We start from the raw sequence: 25,908 nt of genomic DNA on the forward strand, positions 1-25,908 counted from the left end.
ATGTAAATGAGTACACACTGAATATGACTGTACAAAAAATAGATATCTTGTGAGATTTGAAAGACAATTTACATTTAATGAGGTTATCACTACGGTTAGATTAAGATTTGCTTTCTTGCCAGATGTCTTTTATTTATATATTTCCACTTTTTCTCCTTTTTTTTGGTTTAATTGAAAATGGCAAGGAAATGGATTCTCTCCAAAGCCTCCAGAAAGGAGTGCAACTCTGCCAACATTATGACTTTAGCCCAGTGAGACTTGTATCAGACTTCTCACTTAAAACTAAATTTTTACTATTTTAAGTCACTAAGTTTGTAGAAATTTGTTACAGCAGCTATAGTAAAATAATACATCATAGATCAGTGAAACAATAACATATTAGCATAATTTTTCTTTTCCTATCCTTTTACTTTTAATCTCTGTAACTCTTTTTATTTTTAATAATAGCTTCTTATGAAGAGTTCAATTCCACGTTTCAATTTGTATTTTTTTTTTTTTACATCTTCCATGACTCTACTTAAGCACTGAACGTAGCAGCACTAGCCTCTTCTCCTGATGATCAAGGTAAATTTCTCTTTACAATACCTTGTCTTTTGGAAAGAAAAACACAATGATTGAGAGACAGAAATGGCTTGAGATTAATGGAAATTCTAATGAATTTCATGGTGAAAGCATGTCTCAGAACTTCCAGAACTAAAGAGTATAAAGTTGTGAGAAAAGAAAGCACTAATTCTATACAAGTGACTTGTAAGGATCAATGATACATAGGGAATAACCTTGTTCCCAAGCCTATAGATTCTTCTGTTAGAGACAAAATGACCTATGATAGTCATTGTTTAAGAGTGTAGGAGTTCTCTGGTGGCTTAGGAGATAAGGATCTGGCATTGTCATCGCTGTGACTTCTGTTGCTGATGTTGCATGGTTTTGATCTCTGCTATGGGAACTTCTGCATGCTGCAGGTACAGCCAAAAAATTTAAAAGATAAAAAAGAGTGCATATTATACTCTAAAGGATTCTACTCCAAGAGATCAGGACGCAATCTAAAAAGTGATCCTTTAGCTGTGATATCAGATGATTACTCTAATGCTCTATCATCTAGCTCCATATCTTCTCCATTATACAGTAAATTATACGGTCAGTAGATATCTGTTCATTGGACAATTACTGAATCTCTTTTGCTGAAAAGTAAGTTTAACTAGTTAAGTTATAAGAAAACTCTCCTTAGATTAAATAGTTTATATGTCCTCAGAGAGTAATGATGGTCAAAGACCTGTGGACATGGAAAGCAAACTTGTGCCAGTGTATGTGTTGATTATACCAGTGCCACAAAATCAGCAGGAACTCCAAAACATCTTCTCTGTATGCTTCTTTTAAAATGATTTGTCACAGAATGCCTTCAGGAATTTCAAACATCACGTTTGCTTTCCAGAGAATAAATAACAAAAGGATATGTGCGATCGCAGGTCCATTTTCCTTCCAATCCATTATTTTCGTTTATCAAAATTTGATCTGTTATATAGGAACCTAATCTAGGAAGATGGAATTTCCAAAACCCTATGTCACCTGACTAAATAGTGATAAATGGGTTTCAGTGGTAGACTAACGGAGGGTAGAAGAAAGGCAGAAAGAACACACACACACACACACACACACACTGCCTTAGCCCATACCTCTGCAGTAGTTCTATGGGTCACTCTGAAATTTCTGCATCACTTCCATGGTTCCAGGTTTTCTGGTGGCAAAGACCACCACATTTCCAATTTCTGTATACAAGCTTTTATAGGTAGAATAATGATCTCACAAAGAAGAACTTTGCAAATGTGATTTAGCTGATCAATTTTGAGATGGGGGGATTATCCTGGATAATATGGATTGGCCCAGTGTAACTGCATATGCATTTAGAAACACTGAACCTTTCATGCTTGCAGAGAACAAGATAGATGAGGCAGAAAAGAATCCAGGAATGAAAAGACTTGGGAGGGCCTCAATCCACTGTTCCTGGCTTTGAAGAGAATGAGGCCATGACCAAAGAATGCAGAACGTCTAGAAACTAGGAATAACCCCTGGCTGAAAGAAAATCAGTAAGAAAATGGAGAGGTCATTTTACAGTCCCATGGAACTGAATTTGGTCCACAAACAGCATGACTCTTGGAGCAGATTCTCCCTTAAAGCATTCAGTAAAGAATATCATCCTGTCTACACCTTGATTTTGTTCCAGAGAGACCAAGGTTGGGTTTTGAACCCACAGGGCCGTGAGATCATAAGTTTGTGTTGGATGATATCCCGGTATTTATGGTAATTTGTAAAGGAAGAAGAAGAAAATGAATGCATGGCCACACTCTTGGGCTTTGGTAAGACGCCCTCTTCTCTTCCTTCCTGCTTAGATGTGGTGGGAGCTTGCAGTTGATGCTATTTGGTTTCCCTGAACATTCCCTATTAGTGACTCAGCCATTGTGTTACTCGAGTAATTAATTATTTCCCTTCGGTTTTAAATACTTACAGGATTTAATTAGCATTATTTAACCATAAATATTTACAGTGTTATAAATTTAGCATAAAACAAACACTTTTCCAAATTAGACCTGAGAAAATATGGGGTTAGGGAAAGGCAAAGAGCATAACTCAGCAATGAGTCAGCTCCTATAGAGAATTTTCACTAAGTGGCTACCTGATAATATTGTTTTCTTTCACTGTTTTTGCCACTTCTAATTGCAAGGGAGGTTGTACAATGACTCTAAATGAGCTTCAGGTATCTATTAGTAATGAGGATGGGAGCTGGCTCTGTGGCAGACAATAGCAGTCTCAGCTACATGCTTTACGCTCATGGCTAAATAGACACTGGAGAGGAAAATGGTGAGGGTGGGATTGGTCTAGGCTAGGGAGATGTGGCTTTTTGGACTGAGTTTGAAACCCCATGGAAGTACACAGGCAACTGATCCCAAGAAAATGCTATTTCATCATCAAGAAAGAAGAGAGTCATGTTTGGGAAGATAAGTTTTGCCACAGCAGTTATCATCATTTTTCAATATTGCTCTAAACCTTTAGTTATCATAACAAACAATAAAAGTAGCAGGAAAAATGTTATTAATGTTTGGGGATCAGTAACTTAAGACACACAAGAGAATGTACTAGAAAAAAATGAGATGTTAGATTTCAGCAATGGTACCACTAACGTCTTAATATGTAAATTGAAACCAATAGTAGTAAGATCAATCATATTAAGGAAAAAGTTTATATTAAGTATAGAGCCAAATTAAAAAATATGAAAAATTACATTTAACACAAATATTTTACCAAAAAAGTTGAAATAATAAAGATGACAAAATTTTGTTGTGTCCTAAAAGTAGTCAAACATTTAAAAGGACCTAGACTCTTTCTGCAATATTTAATTTCAAAATTCTGCTCTTTATAACTTAAATATTGTGATATTGAAAACAACAGTGGAATTTGGTTTAACTTCAGAAAGTAAATCAATTTAATTTAGAATAAAAAGATGAAAATAAATGAGGATGCTTTGAATGAATAAAGCAATGAAAGAGGAGTTGCCCTTCCATACATTAAAACATGCTGTACAGTAGAAAACTGGCAGAACACTGTATACCAGCTATAATGAAAAAAAATCCTTACAAATTCTAAAAAAAAAAAAAAAAAAAAGAAAGAAAAAAGAAAACCAAAAGGACAAGTTACAGAATAGGAGAAAATAGTTTCAAATGATGCAACCGACAAGAGTTTAATCTCTTTAATGTACAAACAACTTATACAACTCAACAGCAAAAAAAGCCAAAATCCAATGGAAAAATGGTCAAAAGACCTGAATAGACATTTCTCCAAGGAAGATATACAGATGGCCAGCAAGCACATGAAAAAACGCTCAACCTCCCTGATTAGTAGAGAAATGCAAATCAAAACTACCATGAGATACCACCTCACACCAGTCAGAATGGCCATCATTAATAAGTCCACAAAGAACAAATGCTGGAGGGGGTGTGGAGAAAAGGGAAGCCTCCTGCACTGTTGGTGGGAATGTAAGCTGGTACAACCACTATGGAGAACATTATGGAGGTACCTTAGAGAACTATACATAGAACTACCATATGACCCAGCAATCCCTCTCTTGGTCATATATATGGATAAAACTTTAAAAAAAGACACATGCACCCGCATGTTCACTGTAGCACTTTTCAAAATAGCCAAGACATGGAGAAAACCTAAATGTCCTTCAACAGATGAATGGATTAAGAAGAGGTGGTATACATACACAATGGAATACTACTCAGCCATAAAAAAGAACAAAATAATGCCATTTGCAGCAACATGGATGGAACTAGAGACTCTCATACTAAGTTAGGTAAGTCAGAAAGAGAAAGACAAATCCCATATGATATCACTTCTATCTGGAATCTAATATACAGCACAAAGGAATCTTTCCATGGAAAATAAAATCATGGACATGGAGAACAACTTGTGGTTGCCAAGGAGGAAGGGGAGGGAGTGGGATGGACTGGAAATTTGGGGTTAAATTGATGCAAACTATTGCCTTTGGAATGGCTAAGCAATGAGATCCTGCTGAATAGCACTCGGAAATATATCTAGTTATTTATGACGGAGCATGATAATGTGAGAAAAAACCATGTATACATGTATGTGTAACTTGGTCACCTTTCTGTACAGTAGAAAATTTCAAGAACACTGTAAACCAGCTATAATGGAAGAAATAAAAATCATTATTGAAAAAATAAAATAAAACATACCATCAATCATAATGAGTAAAAATAAAGTATGTAGTACCTACTCAAATTGTAACTGGCAAAAAAAGAAGAAAATGGGTATATCTGAAGAAAAGCCTGATCTAGTCACAAATTTACTAAGTTATAAAAGAAGAATAACAAATCGTTAGTGGAAGAAATTATTATTTAATTGAAATGATGAAAAATTATTTTACTTCGTTTCTCGATAAATTTCAACAGATTTGAATTTAAATGTGAAAATTTTGACTTTAACAAAGTTCAGTTAAAATAATCTTGAATGTTAATATTTGTCTAAATATAATATTTCTCAATGCTTGCTTTAAAAATTAAACTACAACAAGACAAAAAACATTATACAAAAGTCCCATAATGCACCACTAGTGACATCTTCCAACACCTTCTTCATTATTGACTGTTGCATTTAAGGTATTGTCAATTTGAGAAGTGAAAAATGGAGTCTCATTTTCTGCAATGGCAAAAACTCTTTTAACAATCCCAATTACTTTTTACTGCCAGTCTCTGAGGACACTAAAACAATCAAATGAATTTTCTCCTTTATTCCTCCTGTCAAGGGATACCTTTATATACTCTTGTCTTTTGAAGTTCAAAGCAGAAAATGAAATCACTGGATGATGAAGACTAAACATCTAGGATTTCATATTGATGTTATTTCTGAAGTCCAAGTGCAACTGGTAGGTTACATAATCCTGACATGTTACCCTACCCATATACCACATCTATCATACTGGTTTCATCTACAATGTAAGTGTGTCCATACTGATAAAATTCAAATGCCAAAGTAATAACTGAGAGGAGGGCTGCAAAGAGGAAATTATCCTGGAGAAAACTGATTTTTATACAAATGGAAAATAGATACAAAAATCACTGTAATTGTGATCACTGGGAATTAAGATAATGATACAGTAATCCAGGGCAAATAAATTATGCTTAGGGAAAAGGATATGTTTTCAAGGTGTTTTAATTGTTTGCTTATACTGGTCAGGTTGAATGACTTTATGCTTTAAATTATTGCAAAATGTAGAGGGAGTTTCATATTTGTTTCTAGTGATGCAGTTATTTTTAAAGAGAGATAATAGATATAAGGATAAAATATTAGATTCATGGCTTGGAGAATCAGAATTCTCTTACAAAATATTGATGCTATCATTACACTTGATAGGAATTATGAAAAGGAATATATGGTGAACTATCTTATGACAATAATCTGAATATAGCCATATTTAAACAAACAATAATCTGCTAAAAAAAAGTTTTGAGAGAAATCATCTTGTCTAGGACTTCACCTTTGCTAAGTCCATGAGCACCTACAAATCTACTTACTTGCATACTTTAGAAAAACACATAAGGTCTAAGGGTTGTAGCTTAGATAAAAATAATTGTCTTGCATTGAGCGTACAAAGCGCTAAGAAGGAATGAAGATTCACATGCAAAGACTTCCATTTTCCATTCTATTAGTATGTGAAAGAAAGAAGTTTTATGCTACTCTGAGTGATAGTGTTAAATATCATGGTTAGAGTATGGGCCACTTACAATAAAATCTGTGTCTTACGGATAGTAACCTTACATATCTGAGTTCATATAATTAAATATTCTTTATGGTTAACTAGACATATTGTACCTTTAAAATATATATTGTGTAATTCAAATATTAAGGGCACATAGATAATCAAAAACATGCTATTTTCTTTTCTCATTTTGGCATTAAGTCTGACTCTAGGCTTTGAAGAAAGTAAAAAAAAAAAAAGACTGGAGATGATCATGGAGCCTGGAATAAGACTTGACCAACAGAACAAAAATCAGATAAACAAGAGAAGTACTGGAAGAAGTGGACTTATGCCTATCAAGGACTGACTTAATTCCCTTTATGTATATTTTTTAAAATTTGGTTTAGATAGGTGAGTCTACTTCAGTATGTAAGACAATATCTGTGAATTATTTCCATTCTTGAAAAAGTTAAAGGTCAAAAGTACATTAAGGAAAAATGCAGAGAAGTAACTATCCAGAGATGCTACGTAAATAATACATCATTCCTTTTCTTTCTTTGGGTTCATGATGGTAAATGATTCATTCATTTTATTGCTTATATCTCTTTAAGAGAGAAAAGTTGAACAAGACTACTTTGGTAATCTTACTAGTTCACAGTCTTAATTATAGTGCATTTGGTATTTCTATACACTCATTACATAAATGAAAATGTGTCAATTAAAACAAAATATCAAATAGAAATTATCATTTCATCATATTTTGAAAAAGTAGGATAAGAATGCATAGATGCGATACACTCACTTGTCCAATCCCAAAACAGAAGAGTAAGGCCAATGGTAAAGTGAACATCTCTAGTTATCAGAGTCAATCTGGGTCATTCAAGTCAAAAACCTCAGTAATTTGATTTAATCTCAGTAAACTACTTAGGTCTCTCAACATTCAACTTTGAACAATATGGGTCTTTAATTTGTTCACTTCAGGAGGCATAACACACATCATGTGATTTCAGCAATATTTTTTTTTGGTATGGCAAATGTTTTTTTTACTGCATCCTAAGGATGTCACAAAATTGTGTTAGTAATGTACTTCCTGAGTCCCATGAAAGATAAAAACCTATTTCCCCGATGCTTTCTAAAACTTTTTTCTGCAACTGTAATAAACTAAATGTTCCCTCATATATTGTTATCTGGAGCTGAACACGAAGGAAGACAAGTTTTCTCAAATGTTTAACTGACTTCACCTTGTACTAATCAAGACACAAATTTTATTTAGTTGGCTCCAAAACCACCACATTTTTACAGTCTTGTGATCCTGAGAAATATCTACAACTTCAAAATACTTACACGCAAGTTGCATGACTACAAGGGCTGCTTCCTTGAATTAAAAAAAAAGAAAAGAAAAAGAAAAAAAAAAAAAAAAAGGTGGCTTAAGAAAGATTAGGTTCCCTGACCTGTTAGCCCCTATGACTTCCTGTGTGTTTTCCCCTTTCAGATAACTTCTGACAAACTCATGCAGAGGGATGAATGGATCTCCTGAATAACACATCGAGTGTTTCTGAGTTCATCTTGCTGGGACTTTTCAGTGCTCAAGACATTCAAATGTTCCTTTTTGCAATCTTCACTCTTGTCTATGTAGCCATCATAGTGGGAAACCTCCTCATTGTGATCTCTGTGATATCTGATAACCATCTTCACTCCCCCATGTATTTCTTTCTGGCAAATTTATCATTCTTTGATCTATGTCTTTCCTCCACTGCAACTCCCAAAGTGATTTTGGACTTCTTTAGAGAACATAAGACCATCTCCTGGTGGGGCTGTATGACCCAGATGTTCTTTATGCATTTCTTTGGGGGTGGAGAGATGTCTCTTCTGATAGCTATGGCCATTGACAGGTATGTTGCCATATGCAAACCCTTACACTACAAGACTATCATGAGTCATAAGGTGCTCATTGTGTTTCTACTGCTCTCCTGGGCAGTTGGGTTCATACATACCACAAGCCAGATGGTTTTCACAGTGGGTTTACCTTTCTGTGGTCCCAATACTGTGGACAGCATTTTCTGTGACCCTCCCCTGGTCATCAGGTTTGCCTGCACTGATACCTACATCCTAGAGCTCTTGGTGATTGTGAACAGTGGGCTCCTGTCCCTGGTATGCTTTGCTCTCTTGCTCATTTCCTACACTGTTATGCTCATCACCATCTGGCAGCACTCCTCCAGTGCATCTTCCAAGGCTCTGTCCACACTCTCTGCCCACATCACTGTGGTCACACTCTTCTTTGGTCCCGCTATCTTCGTCTATGCCTTCCCGTTTAATAGTTATTCTGTAGATAAGTTTCTTTCAGTGTTTTACTCTATGATCACCCCTCTCCTTAATCCCATTATTTATACTCTGAGAAATCAGGAAATGAAAGCAGCCATCAAGAGACTGAGCAGGCAGCATATTGGTTCCTGTCTCATCCACTAAAGATTATCTGGAGCAAATGATTGTTTTGTGTTTTCTGCTATCGAGGAGGGTTGAGTCTTAGTTTTATTCAAATGATTGAAATCAAGTGTTTAATAATATCAATTTTCTTTCTTAAAATGTGTGGAATTATTAAGATATTTTTGATTTAAAATACTAATGGAAAATGTTCTTAGCATAGGTGTAATACATCAGTAGGTTCTCATTAATTTTCTCCATTTCTTCCTTGTCTTAAAATTTAGGGAAACCTTGATGAAAGTTTAAAATGCATGGCCACTAAAAATAAAATAAAATAAAATAAAAGAAAGAATATACATAAGCATAATATCCTCTTACAAATATTGTATAATATTCCAGTGAATGAATTTGTAAAAATAACTAGTAAGATGGCACAGTATATTTTTTAACATAAATTTTCATTTTTGATTATATGTAGTAACTTAATAGGTATTTAAAATATTTCAAATATACGGAGTCTTCAGAGAAGAGTTTGGATTTAAATCAGTATTTGAAGAATATTTCTGCACTGTATGGCCTCAATTATCCTTAGGATAATGTTAAAATACTCCTAGAAATGAATATTTCAAACATACATTTGATTATACAAATAGTTTTTTTAAGAATCAATAAAACTGTAGTAGTGAAGAGTCAGTCCATAAAGTGCTTATTGTATCTTGCTGCAGTAGGCAGTATGTTTTTTTAACTGAATTCTGTCATTTATGAGACATTTAAAAAATATTTACTAGTTAGAAAATACTTCCCAAAGCAACAGAGATAAGTGGTTTATCACACAGCCCTGTTCTCTGCCCTGGAGAGAATTATGAGGAGGCATCTAGGTTAGGTCTGGTGCTGTCAGAAAACCACTTAAGAAGGAGATATTTACATCAAAACATTAAGAAAGTAAAAAAAAAAGGAGAGCTTTGAGTGGAAAAAGCCTTCCAGGCAGAAGGGCCAGTGTATACAGACATTGTTAAGTAAGAAAAAACTTCTACATACTCAAGAGAGACCTTTATGAGGAAGGTTGATGAATAAAAAGAAGAAAGACCTGTGCTGATACTGTGTAGAAAGGAAGAGGCCCGTGTGTTCAGGCCTAATGAATCCTGGATAAAGAGCCCTTAAAGGATTTTGACAATGAGTGGGAATAGATTCAATATACTTTTAACATCTGATGTGGGTCTCTTAAGTGCAGAATAAATTGTAACAAAAGTGAAAGCAGTGAGAATAACTGGTAGGCTGTTTGAGAGAGTAAGCCCAAATTGATGAAATGATCCCAGCTGGGAGTGTGTGGAAACACCTCAAAGAGAACTTTCAATGACAGAAAAAAATCTATAGGTATGCAAATATCTTGGGAACCATCTCTTTCAATGTCTTTTACTTTACAAAACAATGTACCTAGTATATCAAACTTACATATTTTTTGTTCTTACCCCCTGGTTTTTGTTTTTCCCTAGTTTAGTTTGGCCTTAGAAAATGTGTTCCTAACATTTCAGCTTTATTCTGAAAAATTCTAAGTCCACCATCCTTGCCAACTGGATGGGTAGCAGGTGCTCATATTATCTAATTTCATTTTTTTTTAGGGGCACATCTGTGGCCTATGGAGGTTCCCAGGCTAGGGGTCAAATTGGAGATGCAGCTGCAGGCCTGTACCACAGCTCACAGCAATGCCAGATCAGAACTTCATCTGCAACCTACATCCTCATGGATACTAGTCAGGATCTTAACCACCTGAGCCACAACAGGAGCTCCTAATTTCAATTTTTAAAGAATCCTTTCCTCTCTTTCAAACAGTTCCTCAAATACTACACTAAATCGTAGTGTATATCTCCTTAGCCGAAATATTTTTTAAAGGTTTTCTATTCATTTTGTTAATGGCATTCTAATTGCTAGTGGCTGTCTGGGGAACTTTTTTTTTTTTTTTTTTTTTTTTAATTCTGAGGCTTAGTTAGAAAGAAAGAAAGAGTGTGAGAAATTTATTAGCAATGTCTGTTATGGGCTTTGGAAATGAATGTGGAACCACATTTATCGCATACTTACAATCTTCATGCCCTTGCAATCTTTTCAAGAGTACTATAATTGAGGAAATATGGATGAGTTACATATAAGAATAAACACAGAAAGTCCTCAGTCAGGTGAAATCATCTGCAGTCATGTATTACTATCCAGTTAGCTTTTAGAATTTACTTGCTTAATTACATTATTTTACCATGAAAGTTTACTCTAATTGCCTCCATGATCTTCCTTTAATACTGTTGAGCCATCATTAAACATAATTACAAAGGACTATGTGAAATTCTAAATTTTTAGAATGGTTGACTCCTAAAATTTACTAATCACTTGTTGATTACCATTAATCATGTATTTATTACCATAGTGAAAGTCTCCCCTGCTTCTTGTTCTAGCTCATGAGTGTGTGTGATTTTTCTCTCTTTCTTTTTCCCTTGTAGTAAAAGATTTTTCTCTATATACCTTGCTCTGTGTGGACACTGTTAAACTGAATTGAATAATGCATTTAATTACCAAATTAAATCCAGATTGATGAAGTCAAATTAATAGAGTTATGCTTTTCTCAAGTCCATCATTTTATGATAGACCCATTTTCTCTAAATGTGCTCACTCTCTATCAACCAAAACACAGGAGTCAGTGCTTTTTCTGGAAAGCACTTACAGAAAGTCCACATGGCTGATACACGAGGTGAACTCACAATCTACTTAAATAATGAGAGAATAAGTCCCTTCCTTGAACTCTAGGGGTAACTATCTAGCATGTTTATTTTAATAACTCCCTCTGGGGGTTAATCAACAGTCTAAATTTTATGTATATGTTTGTCCTTTTTTTTTCTGAACTGCAAATGACTGTTATGCAAATCCACGGATATCAAAAAAAGAAAAACAATATATATTCAGAATCTTACTGTGTCTACGTATCTTTGAAGAGGTCACTCCTCAGCCAGATCTGGTAGGTTTAAATAGCAGTGCTAATAATAAGCAGAAATTGTATGCTTTAATAAAAGAGAAGACTTTGTACAAGAGACTGAGAAATGAATGAAAACCCTATATTATTCTGATCATAAGGGCAACAGAAAAAGATAATTTGTGTCAGCTATCATCTGGACAGATGTATTTAGCTTTAGTAAGCAGCGCATTCTGTGACTGCTCAATAGATAACACTGACATCCCTAATCTGAAGGGTCAGTTTTATCATTTGAGTTTGTGTTTTTGGAATATAAACTTGAGTTTTTTTAATCCCTATGGGATAAAAAGACAAAAAATGTGGAACTTGGTTAATTAATTTCATCCTTGGCTATATTTAGTAGCTGTGGCAATTCTGAAATGTGTTCTAATAAAAATCTCATATCAAGCAAATGGAAAACATTGACATTTTATTTCAAGTTAATTTACTAATCTATATTTTTACTTTCCTACATTGAATATTTATTTCAACTTAGAAAATACTTATGGAATGTTAAGTAAAATAAGTGATTAATTTAAATGAATATTTAAAAACATTTCCCCCTCAAGTCTACATTAATTTTCTTGAATGAAGTTATATAACCTCTACAATTGCTTAATTATACTGCTGACATATACGTTTTGGTAATTTTTCAAACCAAGAACTATTTCCTATTTTCTAAATCCATCACCTTTTCCTACCTACATTTCAAAACAAATATTTTCCCTGGGGTATATCATGATGATAAATAATGTTTTTTCAAAAAACGTATATATACATATTTTTAAAAATGTGTATATATATTTGTTTGAATCACTTTGCTGTATATCAGAAATTGGCATGACATTGTAAATCAACCATAAGAAAAAATAAAAAGAAAAAAATACATATACCTTAATATTTAAAAATGATAAATATATGAGAATCAAGTCCTTTGGGCACTTACAATGTTGGACCTTTTCCTATCAAATTTGTAAGTTTATTTTTTAATTAGGAAAATATTTATAAGGGTTATTTTGGTAACAAATCTGATTTTTTCACATGCCAAACATTTTCCGTGTTAAGTGAAGATTACTCGTAGTTTATCTAATCCATACATGGCTTAAGTAACTCATGTCACAAAAATCATTAAAAAAACTCTTCAAGATCAATAGAAATTTCACAGTCTTTTTTCTTATCAATAGAACCATCAGCTACATATGTCCATTTACACTATTTAAGTGATTTTGTGAAAATATACACGAAAGACTATTACTGAATACATACACAAAGTATTAAACATCCTATAGCTTTCTTTCTTCAAGCAAGGGCTACAGTTGAAAATAGTACAGTAATATTTCTTCATTTAGACACCTGAATGGCACAGAAACAGCTAGGTCCTCCAGTCACAAGCCATTCATAGTATTGGTAGAAGAAGTTCCCACTAGTGAAAACCTAAACCTTGCCTGAATAAGTTTTATTCAATTATTTTTCAATTCAATATTATTTGTAAGACATACAGCACTCAAAAATTTATATCTTTCACGTATATTATTTTTTTTGGCTGCACCCATGGCATGTGGAAGTTCTGGGGGTCGGGAATCAAACCCACACCTCAGCAGCGACCTGAGCTACTACAGTGACAAGGGATCCTTAACCCACTTGTGCCACAAGGGAACTCCTCATGTGAGTTTTAGCCATGCCTCAAGTTAAGAAGAACTGTTTTCTTTTTCTAACTCCAACTTATTTTTACCTGTGTCTGAGTAAAAAAATAGGTATTTTAAAGATATTTCGTATTTGATCATATGTACAAATAGTCATAATGAATTATTTCACTTACCATAACGGATTTGAGTCCATCTTCATTTAAATTTATTTGGATATATTTTATAAATATGCTTGTGAATTTAAAAAAACTAAATTTATAAATGTTGTTTTTGCTTTTAATTTTCCAATTTTAAATATTAAACTATAAAAATTACTTGTTCTCTTCAAAGTTTTCTTCTGCTAGGGTTTTGAGACTGAGGACTGCATAATTTTGAAAACAATTTCACAACCAATATGTAGACTCAATTAGTGCATGAAATATGATACCAGTTATGACAATAATTCTTTATAAAGAAGACAACTAGGTAGTTTTATCATTTATACTTAATAAAGAAAAAATATTTGCATTTATAGTACATCTTCTTTACCAAATCTTTCATAGTAAAATTTTCCTGTGGTCCATATATCCACCAGAAAATGAGATAATGATAAAGACAAAATTGTGTGAATGCACATACTTAACATAGCAACTATGTAGAGAATGAAATATACAAACACATTCCATATATGTTACCCTTTGGAGTCTCATATCAGTCTGGAAGGTTGAAGAGTTGAGAGTATATTTCCCTAGTAAATGTTTGATTCTTGACTCTTGCTTCATTTGTTTATTTGTTTTTTAATTCTGAAAGTTGGGCCAAATAAAAATTTCTGAATATTTTGCGAATTATAAATCAAAGAAAAAAGGAAATGCTTGTAGATTTTAAAAAATATTGATAATGTATAGATTTTCCACTTTCCATCCTGTTACTCAGAACCGGAATGTGGTATAAGTGAGTGTATATGTGTGATTCTATATCTGCGTCGGTATGGTTGATGTATACCATTAATAGCTTTAAAAGAAAAAAAAGAAAAAGAAAGCTGGGACCAAAAGATCTAAATCAAAATAAAAAAGGAGATAAAAGTGAGCCAACAGTGTTAGTTCAATGTGAGAAAACATATAAAATACAAATATCAAGGACATATGAGCCAGGGTAAAATTGCCAAAAGTCAGTCTGCACACAAATGTAATAATTCAGAGGAAAGCAATTATTACAAAAAGGTAAGCAATTAGGCTCCAAGGAAACACAAACACTACTTGTGAAAGATCTGGTTGTTGTTCAGATATTGTCTACATACTGAATGAAGACTACTTCAGCTAGGAACCCAGCAAAAACAGATTCTGAGAAATAGGCAAAAAGTAGAGGTCAGTTTTATTTAGGAACCTGTAAGAAATACAGAACACTATTGAAAAAACAGGGAAAAAAGTAAAGAAAGAGAGGGAAGGAGGGAGGGAGGGAAGAGGGAAGAAAGGAAGTGGGAAGGGGAGAGGCAGGAAAGAAGGGAGAGATGAAGGAAGGGACAAAAAAAAAGTGAAAAAGGAAGGAAAAAACCTGGACATTGAGAAATATTTATGTACTTGTCCAGAAACTTCACAGGAAGCTTATTTAATTATAATTTTGGGGTGGGGAAGAACATATTACAGACTATACCTCGATTAAAGCTTCAGGGATAAGCGAAATCATCAGTATATCCCTTTGGGTTAAAAGGAAGGCTGAGAATATAGAATAGCTAATAAAATACCCTAAAGTAACTTCCTAAATGGGTATACAATTCAACTCACATGCACATATCTAAATATTTCAAATTAGGGTGGTGGAAAGGGTAAAGGATTGAATACTAGAAACCAGAACTTTGATTATATTCCAATCCACTTGAACTGACTCATGACTAATAGTTATTTGACTCTTTTATTTCTCACGCATTGAACTTGTGGTTCATGAATTTGTGAACTTATGAGAGAAACAACAAATAAAAGTGAAGACAAAATCTATGACTGGAAACCACATTTATAAAATTTTACAGTAAATTTCCTATATTTTTGCCTTTCTGTCTGAAAATAAATGCAGTAATGTGAATGTGTATACAAGTAATGTGCTTGCATTAAATCAATTAAAATGTATTATTCAGAAATATCCATCTCTTCTCTTTCTATAGGAATCAAATACTATTTTATATATGTCCATATCATCATTATCACAGATAAAATTATCACTTTTTCAAGTTTATCTTCATTTTAAAGATTTTCTGAAAACTCCTATATAGACTCGATCAAAATGAAGAATAGCTCAGTAATATCTGAGTTAGTTTTGTTAGGACTCACCAACACTTGGGAACTTGAAATTTTCTTTTTTTTTTTCATATTTTTGTTGGCATATGCAGCAATTATGGCAGGGAATCTTCTCATTGTGGTCACTGTCACTTTTGACTCTCATCTGCACTCGATACCAATGTACTTCCTCCTTGGAAATCTCTCCTTTCTTGATATGTTTCTCTCTACAATCACAACCCCTAAGATGGTTGTCGATTTTCTCAAGGAGAATAAAACAATTTCTCTGTGGGGCTGTATGGCTCAGATGTTCTTCCTTCACTTTTTAGGGGGCAGTGAGATGACTCTCCTCATAGTTATGGCTGTTGATCGGTACATTGCAATATGCAGACCTCTTCATTACACAACCATCATGAACCACCGGATGCTCATGGGCTCTGTGCTGCTGTCAAGTGCTGTTGGTTTTGTGCATACGATGAGCCAGATGGTTTTTACCATCACCTTGCCCTTCTGTGGCCCCAATGTAGTGGACAATATTTTTTGTGACCTTCCTCTAGTTCTAAAGCTTGCCTGCACTGACACCTATGTTCTGGAGTTGCTGGTGATTGCTGACAGTGGACTACTGTCTTTCATTTGCTTCATACTCTTACTCATTTCCTACCCTGTCATTCTGGTAACCGTCCAACATCCATCCTCTGGTGGCCTCTCCAAGGCTCTGTCCACATTGTCTGCTCATATTACTGTCGTCACTCTGGTCTTTGGGCCATGTATGTACGTTTAGCCATTTAGTAGCTTTTCAGTGGATAAATTTCTTTCTGTGTTTTATTCAATTATCACCCCATTATTGAACCCCATTATTTACACTCTGAAGAATAAGGAAATGAGAGCCGCCATGAGTAAGCTCCAGACAGAACTTCTAGGCAAGACCATGGTGAAGATTTTTAGAGCAAAAATCATATATATATTACACCTCAAAATAAGCTGGTATTAATTTTTGTTTGTATATTTTTAAAATATTCATAATGTATATTAAAATTACCAAATATTCCATCATTATATCTATATGACATATTTGGCTTATTTAAAGAATAGGTTTTTAATTGAAATTCAATTTAGTTGGAGTTAGCTTTTTTAAATGTAATAAATAGTTAAATAGGGGAGTTCCCATCGTGGTGCAGTGGAAACGAATCTGACTAGAAACCATGAGGTTGTGGGTTTGATCCCTGGCCTCACTCAGTGGGTTAAGGATCCAACGTTGCCATGAGCTGTGGTGTAGATTGCAGACATGTCTCAGATCTGGCATTGCTGTGGCTGTGGTGTAAACTGGCGGCTACAGCTCCGATTAGATCCCTAGCCTGGGAACCTCCATGTGGCATGGTCATGGCTCTAAAAAGACAAAATAATAACAATAATAATAAACAGGAAAAAAAACTGGCTCATAAACAAAGAGAAATCAAATATGAGTTTTCCTACTTTAAATTCAGAATTAGAGATCTTTCAGCTAAATTTTCCAGTTGACTAAATTCACATAAAAAGTATTAAAGTGAAAAGCACACGCACACATAAGTTTATACTTCTGTGGATCTTAAGATGTATAAAAATTATTACTTTTTAAACTAGGCAAACAAGCAAGTTTCTATGTTCAGACAGATCCACTACTATTATCTGCTGGCAAGAATGCACATGTTTATTTCTTAAGTAAATAGAAACTCCACCTGACATATAAATTTCACACACATAAGTTCATTTATGCCATCATTTATGTTTGTATTCATAGTTGTTCTCATATACCTATCAAGAAGCAAGTAAAAGCATTACTGTTGGGTCAATCCACAGGGACAGGGAATAAACTACCCTTTATACATTCAGTCATTCACTTCACGACAAAACAGAAAGTATACAATCTGCTTACATTGCATAAACTGTGTTAAATTACAAAGTATGATATATGGTTCATGGACATTAGAATAGACAGACATTCTATGCACTCTTTGGTATCAAACTTATACACTGTTTTCCCATAAACATTCAGTGATAATTTTATGGGCTTCTATTCAATACTTTTCTTCACTATCTCTAAACAATATGTGTAATATACCAGCTATAGGTTAAAGGGTGCTTTGACAATGTATCTCTAGCCATATCTGCATGACATTTAACCTAATTCTTATTTTAAAATATGCTTTGAGGAGGGTAGGAACTGGATCCCTGAGGATGATCAATGGACACACTTGCATCTTTCCTTTTTTTACCTTGTTTTGTTTTTTTTTTTTGTTTGTTTTTTTGTTTTTTTTGTTTTTTTTTTTTTTTACTTGTTAGGGCTGCACCTATGGCATATGGAAGTCCCCAAGTTAGAGTCCAATTGGAGCTGCAGCTGCTGGCCTGTGCCACAGCCATAGCAATGCTAGATCTGAACTGCATTGGCTGCCTATACCGCAACTTGCAGAAATGCAGAATCCTTAACTCACTGAGTGAGGCCAGGGAATGAACCCTCATCCTCAGGGATACTAGTTGGGTCTTAACACTTTAAGCCACTATGGGAGCTCCTATTTGTATCTTTCTTACAAACTATTTCAATCACAAAGTTTATGGGAGCTCCTACTTGTACCTTTCTTACAAATTATTTCAATCACAAAGTTTAGGGTAGACAATAATATAACATGTAGTTTTGTCAAATTTTTAATATCTTGTGTCATTTATTTCTTATTATATTTTACTAAAATTAAAATGGATTATTAGAAATAATAAAGACCTCTAAGCAACCTCCATATAAAATTATTTGATCATATCAAATATAATTATTATCAACTCTGTAACATTCCTTTGTATATTTTAAAATTTTTTCTCACATTTTGTAAATTGTGCATAAAAATATTTTGCATAGTTTACCTTGATATAAATGGTATCTATATAAATGCCATTACTACATTTATTTTTTTTATTCAATTTAATGTTTTAAAGATTCATCTGTTTAAATATATGCTGCTCTAGTCCATCCTTTTTTTAACGTGGTAAAAAAAAATCTTAATAATTTTTAAGTGTATAAGAGTGTTAACTATATGTACCTTGTTACGCAACAGATCTTTAGACTTTTTCATCTTGCAAAGTTGAAACTCTATATTCACTGTACAAATTCCCTTTTCACCTTCTCCTAGTCTCTGGCAACCACCAGTCTCCTTTCTGCTTCTAAGGGTTTGACAACTTTAGATACCACATATAAGTGAATCATGCAGTATATGTCTTTTTGGGACTGGCTGGTTTCACTTAGCATAATGTCCTCAAAGTTCAACTATGTTGTAACATATGATAGGATTTCCTTCTTTTCTAAGGCTGGATAGTATTCCATTGTATGTATATGACTCATTTCCTTTATTCAGTGGACATTCCTTTATCAATGGACATTTAGGTGCTTCCACCTCTTGGCTACTGTGAATAAAGCTGCAATGAACATGGATGTGCAAGCATCTCTTCAGTATCTGAATTTCAGTTATTTTGTATGTATACCCAGAAATCAAATTGTTGAATCAGATGGTAATTCTATTTTTAATTTTTGAGGAAACTCTACTTGTTTTCCAAAACAGCTGAAATATTTTATATCCCTAACAATGCAAAGGGACCCCATTTCTCTGCATCTCTACATCCTCACCAGTACTTGTTATTTTCTGGGTTTTGTTTCTTTTGAAAGAGGTCACCTTAATAAGTATAAGGTAATATCTCATTGTGGTTTTGATTAGCAGTTCCCTGATTAGTGATGTTAAATATGTTTTTCACATGCTTGCTGGCTATTGTGAATTTTCTTTGAATAAATATCTATTCAAGTCCTTTCCCCATTTTTCATTGGGTTATTTGATTTTGTATTGTTAAGTTGTAAGGATTCTTTACATATGCTATATATTAACTCCTTATCAGATATATGATTTGCAAACATCTTCCATTCTGTAGTTTGCCTTTTCACGCTGTTTCTTTTGCTACACAAAGGTTTTCAACTTTTTTGTAGCTCCCTTTGTCTTATTTTTGCTTTTGCTGCCTGTGCTTTTGGTGTCATATCCAATAAATAATTCCCAAATTCAACATCTTGAAAATTTTCTCCTATATTTTCTTCAACAAGTTTTATACTGTTAGGTCTTACATTTAGGTATTTAATTCACTGGAGTTAATTTTTGAATATGGTAAATGTAAGAATCCAACATTAACTTTTACGTATCTAACTTCTCACACCATTTGTTGAATTTAGTTCTTTCTTTTTTTTTTTTTTTTTTGTCTTTTTGCTATTTCTTTGGGCCGCTCTGGAGGTTCCCAGGCTAGGGGTCGAATCGGAACTGTAGCCACCGGCCTACGCCAGAGCCATAGCAACGCGGGATCCAAGCCACATCTGCAACCTACTCATGGCAACGCCGGATCCTTAACCCACTGAGCAAGGCCAGGGACCGAACCCGCAACCTCATGGTTTCTAGTCGGATTTGTTAACCACTGCGCCACGACGGGAACTCCTAGTTCTTTCATTTTAATGGCTACAGAGCCTTATGTGTTATGGATCTTCTAAAATTGATTTACCTCTTCTCTTGAGAAGAGTTTAAAAGAGTTCATAATTATCTAATTATTTTTTGTTATGTCATGTCTCAACTGAATATACATATATGCTTCTTTGTGCATAAGATAATTTTTCTAGGATATTTATTTAGAACTGGAAGTGCTAAGTTGTAAGATATAAGCGTTTTAACTTTACTAGAAATTAAAACATTTCTTCCAAAGTTGTAGATGTTTATACTCTATGAAGGACCCTAATTTCTCCATGACTTTGTCAATACAGGACTTTGTAAATTGTTGTGTTTTTCCATTTAAATGGATAGAAAATATTTTAAGTTAAAAAATTAAATAATAACTTAAAATACTCATTTCACTTCTTTGGTTAATAGTGAACTGAGCATTAATCGAAATGTTTATTGGACATTCTCTTTTATCTTTCCAGTTTATACTTTTGCCAATTTTTCTTTGGGGATGTTATCTTTTTTTATATTAAAAAAGATTATATAAACAAAATACCTTCACTTATGTTGATTATATTAAAATCTGTGGTGTTTATAGATAAATAAAATACAATTAAATTATTTTTATTTTTATTAATTTTTCTTTTAGATTTGTGATTTTTGTGTCTTATTTAGTATACCTTTTACAATTGATAGCCCAAAATACTTTACTGTCTTTACCTTTTTTATAATTTAAACATTTACATTAGTCATTTAGTCCAATTAGAAATTAAATTTTGTATTGTCATCCTATAGGAATCTAAATTATGTTTGTATGGATACAAACTATCATGCAAATGTCATTTACTGAAGAGCTTTTTCTACCGATTGTAATGTCACCTTTAATATATATCAAGTATCCATGTATGCTTGGGTCTCTTTCTGGCTTCCTTCATCCATTGGTCATTTCATCCATTGGTCATTTTGCCCCTCAGATACAACACTACAAAATCTTAAACATGGTCACTATTTAGCACAGTGAATTTACACTTAGAAAATTTTCTACTTTAAGTAAATATAAGTTCTTCTTGTCAATTAACTCCTCTAGATGATTTAAGGATAAGTGGTCAAATTCCACAAAAACAATCTTTGGATATCAATTGAAATTGGATACAATTTATATATTAATTCACAAATAATAGATAACTTTATTATTTTGATTATTCTAATCTATGAACCTAGTATATATATATATTTACTTAATTAACATGTTATTCTATAATATTTAGTGATAATTTAACTGAGTTATCAGACATCATGTTTTCTTGCTATTACAATGGAATCACTCTTGCTTTATTTTAGTAGATCATTACTGATATAGAAAAATAGTAGATTTCTGTATATCCATCATATATTCAGTAAATTTGATGAAATTTCCTATCATTCATTTTAATTTTGTCTATAGATTCCTCTCAATATCCCAACCAGTTTATTTAGGAAAAAACAGTTATTTAATTCCTGATATTTTCCAAACCAAGTACTTGTTGTTTCTTTTAAGTTTTCCATATTACATTGGATGGAATCATCAGTACAATGCTGAGGAGAAGATATCACCTTTTTTCTACATGTATATTTGTTTCTAAAATACCATCATCAATGATACCTTTTAAAAATTGACATGGTTCTTATATTAATAGACTTCTATTCTTTAAGAAATCATAAGTGATTGTTGATTTCATAAAATTTATATGCAAAATTTGAGATAATTATCTTTACTCATTTAATCTTGTACACTAGTGGATTGAATTAATATTGCCAACATTTATTTTTGTCCAAATTGATGAATTGTACTTTTTAAAAATTGAAGTATAATTGGTATTCAATATTATATTAGTTTCAGATGTACCATATAGTGATTTGACATTTATATACATTAAGACTTGATCAATATAATCAATAAATCTGTTAAATATCTGTCACCATGCAAGGTTGTTATAAAGTTATTGACTATAGTTCCCAAGTGTTCATTAAATCTTGATGACTTATGTATTTTAAAACTGAAAGTTTGTGTCTCTCAATCCCCTTCCCCTATTTTATCAAACCTCCCACCCTACTCCAGTCTGGATATAGTAGTTATGAATTCTTATTGTATATCTTATACCAGATGAACTTAACTGATATATACAGAACATGCAACCCTAATACAGCAGAAGACACCATCTTTTCAACTGCTTATGGAACATTCTTCAGGACAGATCACATGATAGGCCGAAAAACAAGTCTCAATAAATTTAACATTGGAATCATATCAAGCATATTTTCTGATTACCATAGTATGAAACTAGAAATCAATTACAAGAAATAACTAGGAAAAATACGAACATGTGGAGGTGAAACAGCATGCTACTAAAAACCAAAGAATCTTTGATGAAATCGAATAGAAAATCAAAATATATCTTGAAACAAATATAGAAATACAACATATTATAAACCTATGGGATGCAGCAGTAGCAGTTCTAGGAGGAAAGTTTATAGTGATACAGGCTTACCTTAGGAAACAAACAAAAATATCAAATAATCAATCTAACCTTACACTAAAGGAACTAGAACACAAAGAAAAAATAAGTCAAGTGTTAATAGAAGGAGGCAATAATAAAGATCAGAATGGAAATAAATAAAAAAATACTAAAAATAATAGAAAAGCTCAATGAAATTAATGGTTAGTTCTCTGACAAGACAAATAAAATTAATGAATCTTTAGCCAGTCTCACCAATAAAATAAAAGAGAGGGCCCAAATCAATAAAATCAGAAATGAGAAAGAAGAAGTAAACACAAACACCACATAAATAAAAATGATTATACTATCCATTTGTTTTGTAAACAATTATGCATCAACAAATTGGACAATATGGAAGAAATGGATAAATGTCTAGAAACATAATCTTCTAAGATTGAATCAGAAAGCAATAGAAAATTTAAATAGACCAATTATTAGTAATGAAATTGAAACAGTAACCAAACTTCAAAAAAGGCAAGTCCTGGACCAGACAGCCACACAGGTGAATTCAACCAAATATTTAAAGAGTTATCATCTATCCTTCTCAAATTATTACCAAAAATTAGAGTACAGAACTTTTCAAATCCATTGTACCACATCAGCACATCCCTAATATAAAACCAGGAAAAGACATCACACACACACACACACACACACACAATTATAGGCCAACGCTCCTGATACAAGATTCCTCAATAAAATTTGGTGGGCCAATTATATCTGCTGGCCTCTGTATCAATTTTGCATAGACAGATTCAAACAATAATGGATATATGGATGTGAAACCTGTGAATACAAAGAGCTGACTATGTCCATTGTACTAAACCATTTCACAGAAAGTATAATCATTTTATAGAAGGGTCTTGAACATCCACAGGTTTTGATATTCATATATCTCCTGGAATTAATCCCCAGTAGATACCAAGGGACAACTAGTAGCAAACCAAATTCAACGATGAATTAAAAGGATCATGATCAAGTCAAATTTATGCCAGGAATGCAAGGAAGGTACAAAATCTAGCAAGTCAATCAATGTATTATACTACATTAACAGAACAAAGATAAAGATCATGATTATCTCTATAGATGCAAAACAAAATTTGACAAAATTCAACATCCATTTTGATGTCTCTAAACAAAGTGAGTATAGAGGCAGCACACCTTAACATAATAAAGGCCACACAGGAAGAACCAATAGCTAACATATGCAACTTTGAAAAGCCTAAACATTTTCCTCTAAGGTCAGGAAGAAGAAAAGGATGCCCACCATTACTACTTTATTCAGCATGATATTGGAAGGCCTAGCCACAGAAATCAGACCAAAAAAAAAAAAGTTAAAAAGTGTACGAATTGGAAAGGAAGATATAAAATTGTCACCATTTGCAGATAACACAACATTGTATGTAGAAAATCCTAAAGACACTACTAAAAATATTTCAAAAACAAAATGAAGCAGAAAATATCACAATACTGTAAATCAGCTATACTTCAATAAAACTTAAAAAATAAAAAAAGAAAGAATACAATTTACAACTGCATCAAGAAAGAACAGAAAAATAAATCTAACCCAGGAGGTAAAGGACCTGTATTCTGAAAACTATAAGACACTGAGGAAAGAAATTGAAAATGATACAAATAAATAGAAATATGTACTGTCCTCATGGATTGAAAGAATTAGTACTGTCAAAATGTCCATAATACCCAAAGCGATCTACAGATTCAATGTAACCCCTATTAGAATACAAACAGCATTTTTTTACAAAAGTAGAACATATAATCCTGGAATTTGTATAGAAATACAAAAGATCCCAAATAGCCACAGTGATCTTAAGAAAAAAGAACAAGACTGGAGACATAACATTCCCTAATAATAAAGTATACTACTAAGTTACAGTAATCAAAACTATATGGTACTAATACAAAAACAGGCACATAGATCAATGGAACAGAAAAGAGATTCCAGAAATAAAATGGTCAGTTAATTTACAACAAAAGTAGTCAAGAGTATAAAATGGGAAAGACAAGATCTTCAATAAATAAAGTTGGGAAAACTGGACCACTTTCTTACAAAATATATAAAAATAAACTCAAAATGGAATAAAGACATAAGGCCTGAAACCCTAAAACCCATGGGAAAAAACACAGAAAGTATAGTGAGTGATATTTTTTGGCTATATCGCCTCAGCAAGGGTAACAAAAGCAGAAATAACCATATGGGACTATACCAAACTAAAAAGCTTTTGTACAATGAAGAAATTACCAGAAAAACTACAAAGCAACCTACTAAATGGGAGAAGATATCTGAAGATGACATATCTGATAAGGGATTAATATAAAAATTATATAAAGAAATCATGCAATGCAATATAAAAAAATCCAATTTAAAAAAATGGGCAAGGGACCCGAATAAACATTTTTCCCAGGAAGTCATAAAGATGGCCAACAGACATTAAAATATGCTCAACATCACTAATCATCAGAGAAATGCAAATTAAAACCACAATGAGATATCACTTCATACCTATCAGAAGTCCAATTATTAAAAAAATCAACAAATAATGTGTCAGCAATGATGCAGAGAAAAGGGAATACTCCTGCCCTGTTGATGGGAAGGTAAACTGGTGCAACCACTATGGAAAGCAATATGGAGGTTCCTAAACTGAAACAGAACTACTGCATGATCCAGCAATCCCAGTTTTGCATTTATCTAAAGAAAACAAAAACACTAATCAAAAGTTAAATGCCACCCTTATGGTCATCGCAGCATTATTTACTATAACTGAGATATGGAAGCAACCTCTGTGTCCATCAGTAGATGAATGAATAAAGCTGTGGTAAATACATACAATAGAATATTACTCAGCTATAGAAGATAAAATCTTGACATTTGAAACAACATGGATAGACCTAGAGAGTACTATGCAAAGTGAAATAAGTTATACAGAAAAAGACAAGTATTTTATGATCACTTATATTTGGGATCTAAAAACAAGACAGGAGTTTCTGGTTTGATCCCTGGCCTTGCTCAGTGGGTTAAGGATCCAATGTTGCAGCAAGTTGAAGCATAGGTGATAGTTGTAGCTTGGATCCACTGTTGCTGTGGCTGTGGCACAGGCCAACAGCTGTAGCTCTGACTTGACCCCTGGTACAAGAAGTTCCATATGCCATAGGTATGGCCATAAAGAGAAAAAAATAAATAAAAATAAACATTCCAAACTCCCTCATGGATCTAACTTCATCTATCATGTCAAACTATCACTGTACTAAAAGACCAAATGATGATAAATCATTTTTTTTCTGAAGCACTATACCCCCAACAGACAGAA

General features: G+C 33.1%; 2 protein-coding genes across 2 annotated transcripts; both read left to right on the forward strand.

The window, feature by feature from the left end:
- Positions 1-8,131: 8,131 nt before the first annotated feature.
- LOC146401745 (olfactory receptor 4K13-like) lies at positions 8,132-8,719 on the forward strand. Its single transcript, XM_084970566.1, has one exon. The coding sequence runs from the start codon at positions 8,132-8,134 to the stop codon at positions 8,717-8,719; it is 588 nt and encodes a 195-aa protein (XP_084826692.1).
- A 6,957-nt stretch (positions 8,720-15,676) lies between these two features.
- LOC100512241 (olfactory receptor 4L1-like) lies at positions 15,677-16,339 on the forward strand. The gene has a single exon (XM_084970567.1). It carries the CDS (start codon positions 15,677-15,679, stop codon positions 16,337-16,339), a length of 663 nt encoding a protein of 220 aa, XP_084826693.1.
- Positions 16,340-25,908: the final 9,569 nt, after the last annotated feature.

This window comes from Sus scrofa, chromosome 7, assembly GCF_054392235.1.
Source record: "Sus scrofa isolate SSC_HxYL_T2T_F1_AM1 chromosome 7, Sscrofa_HxYL_maternal_Yorkshire_Landrace_v2.0, whole genome shotgun sequence".
Classification (NCBI taxonomy): Eukaryota; Metazoa; Chordata; class Mammalia; order Artiodactyla; family Suidae; genus Sus; species Sus scrofa.

What these genes read in the sequence shown, in the direction of transcription:
- LOC146401745 (XM_084970566.1), top strand. Translation starts at nt 8,132, where the DNA reads ATGGCCATTGACAGGTATGTTGCCATATGCAAACCCTTACACTACAAG.
- LOC100512241 (XM_084970567.1), top strand. Translation starts at nt 15,677, where the DNA reads ATGGCAGGGAATCTTCTCATTGTGGTCACTGTCACTTTTGACTCTCAT.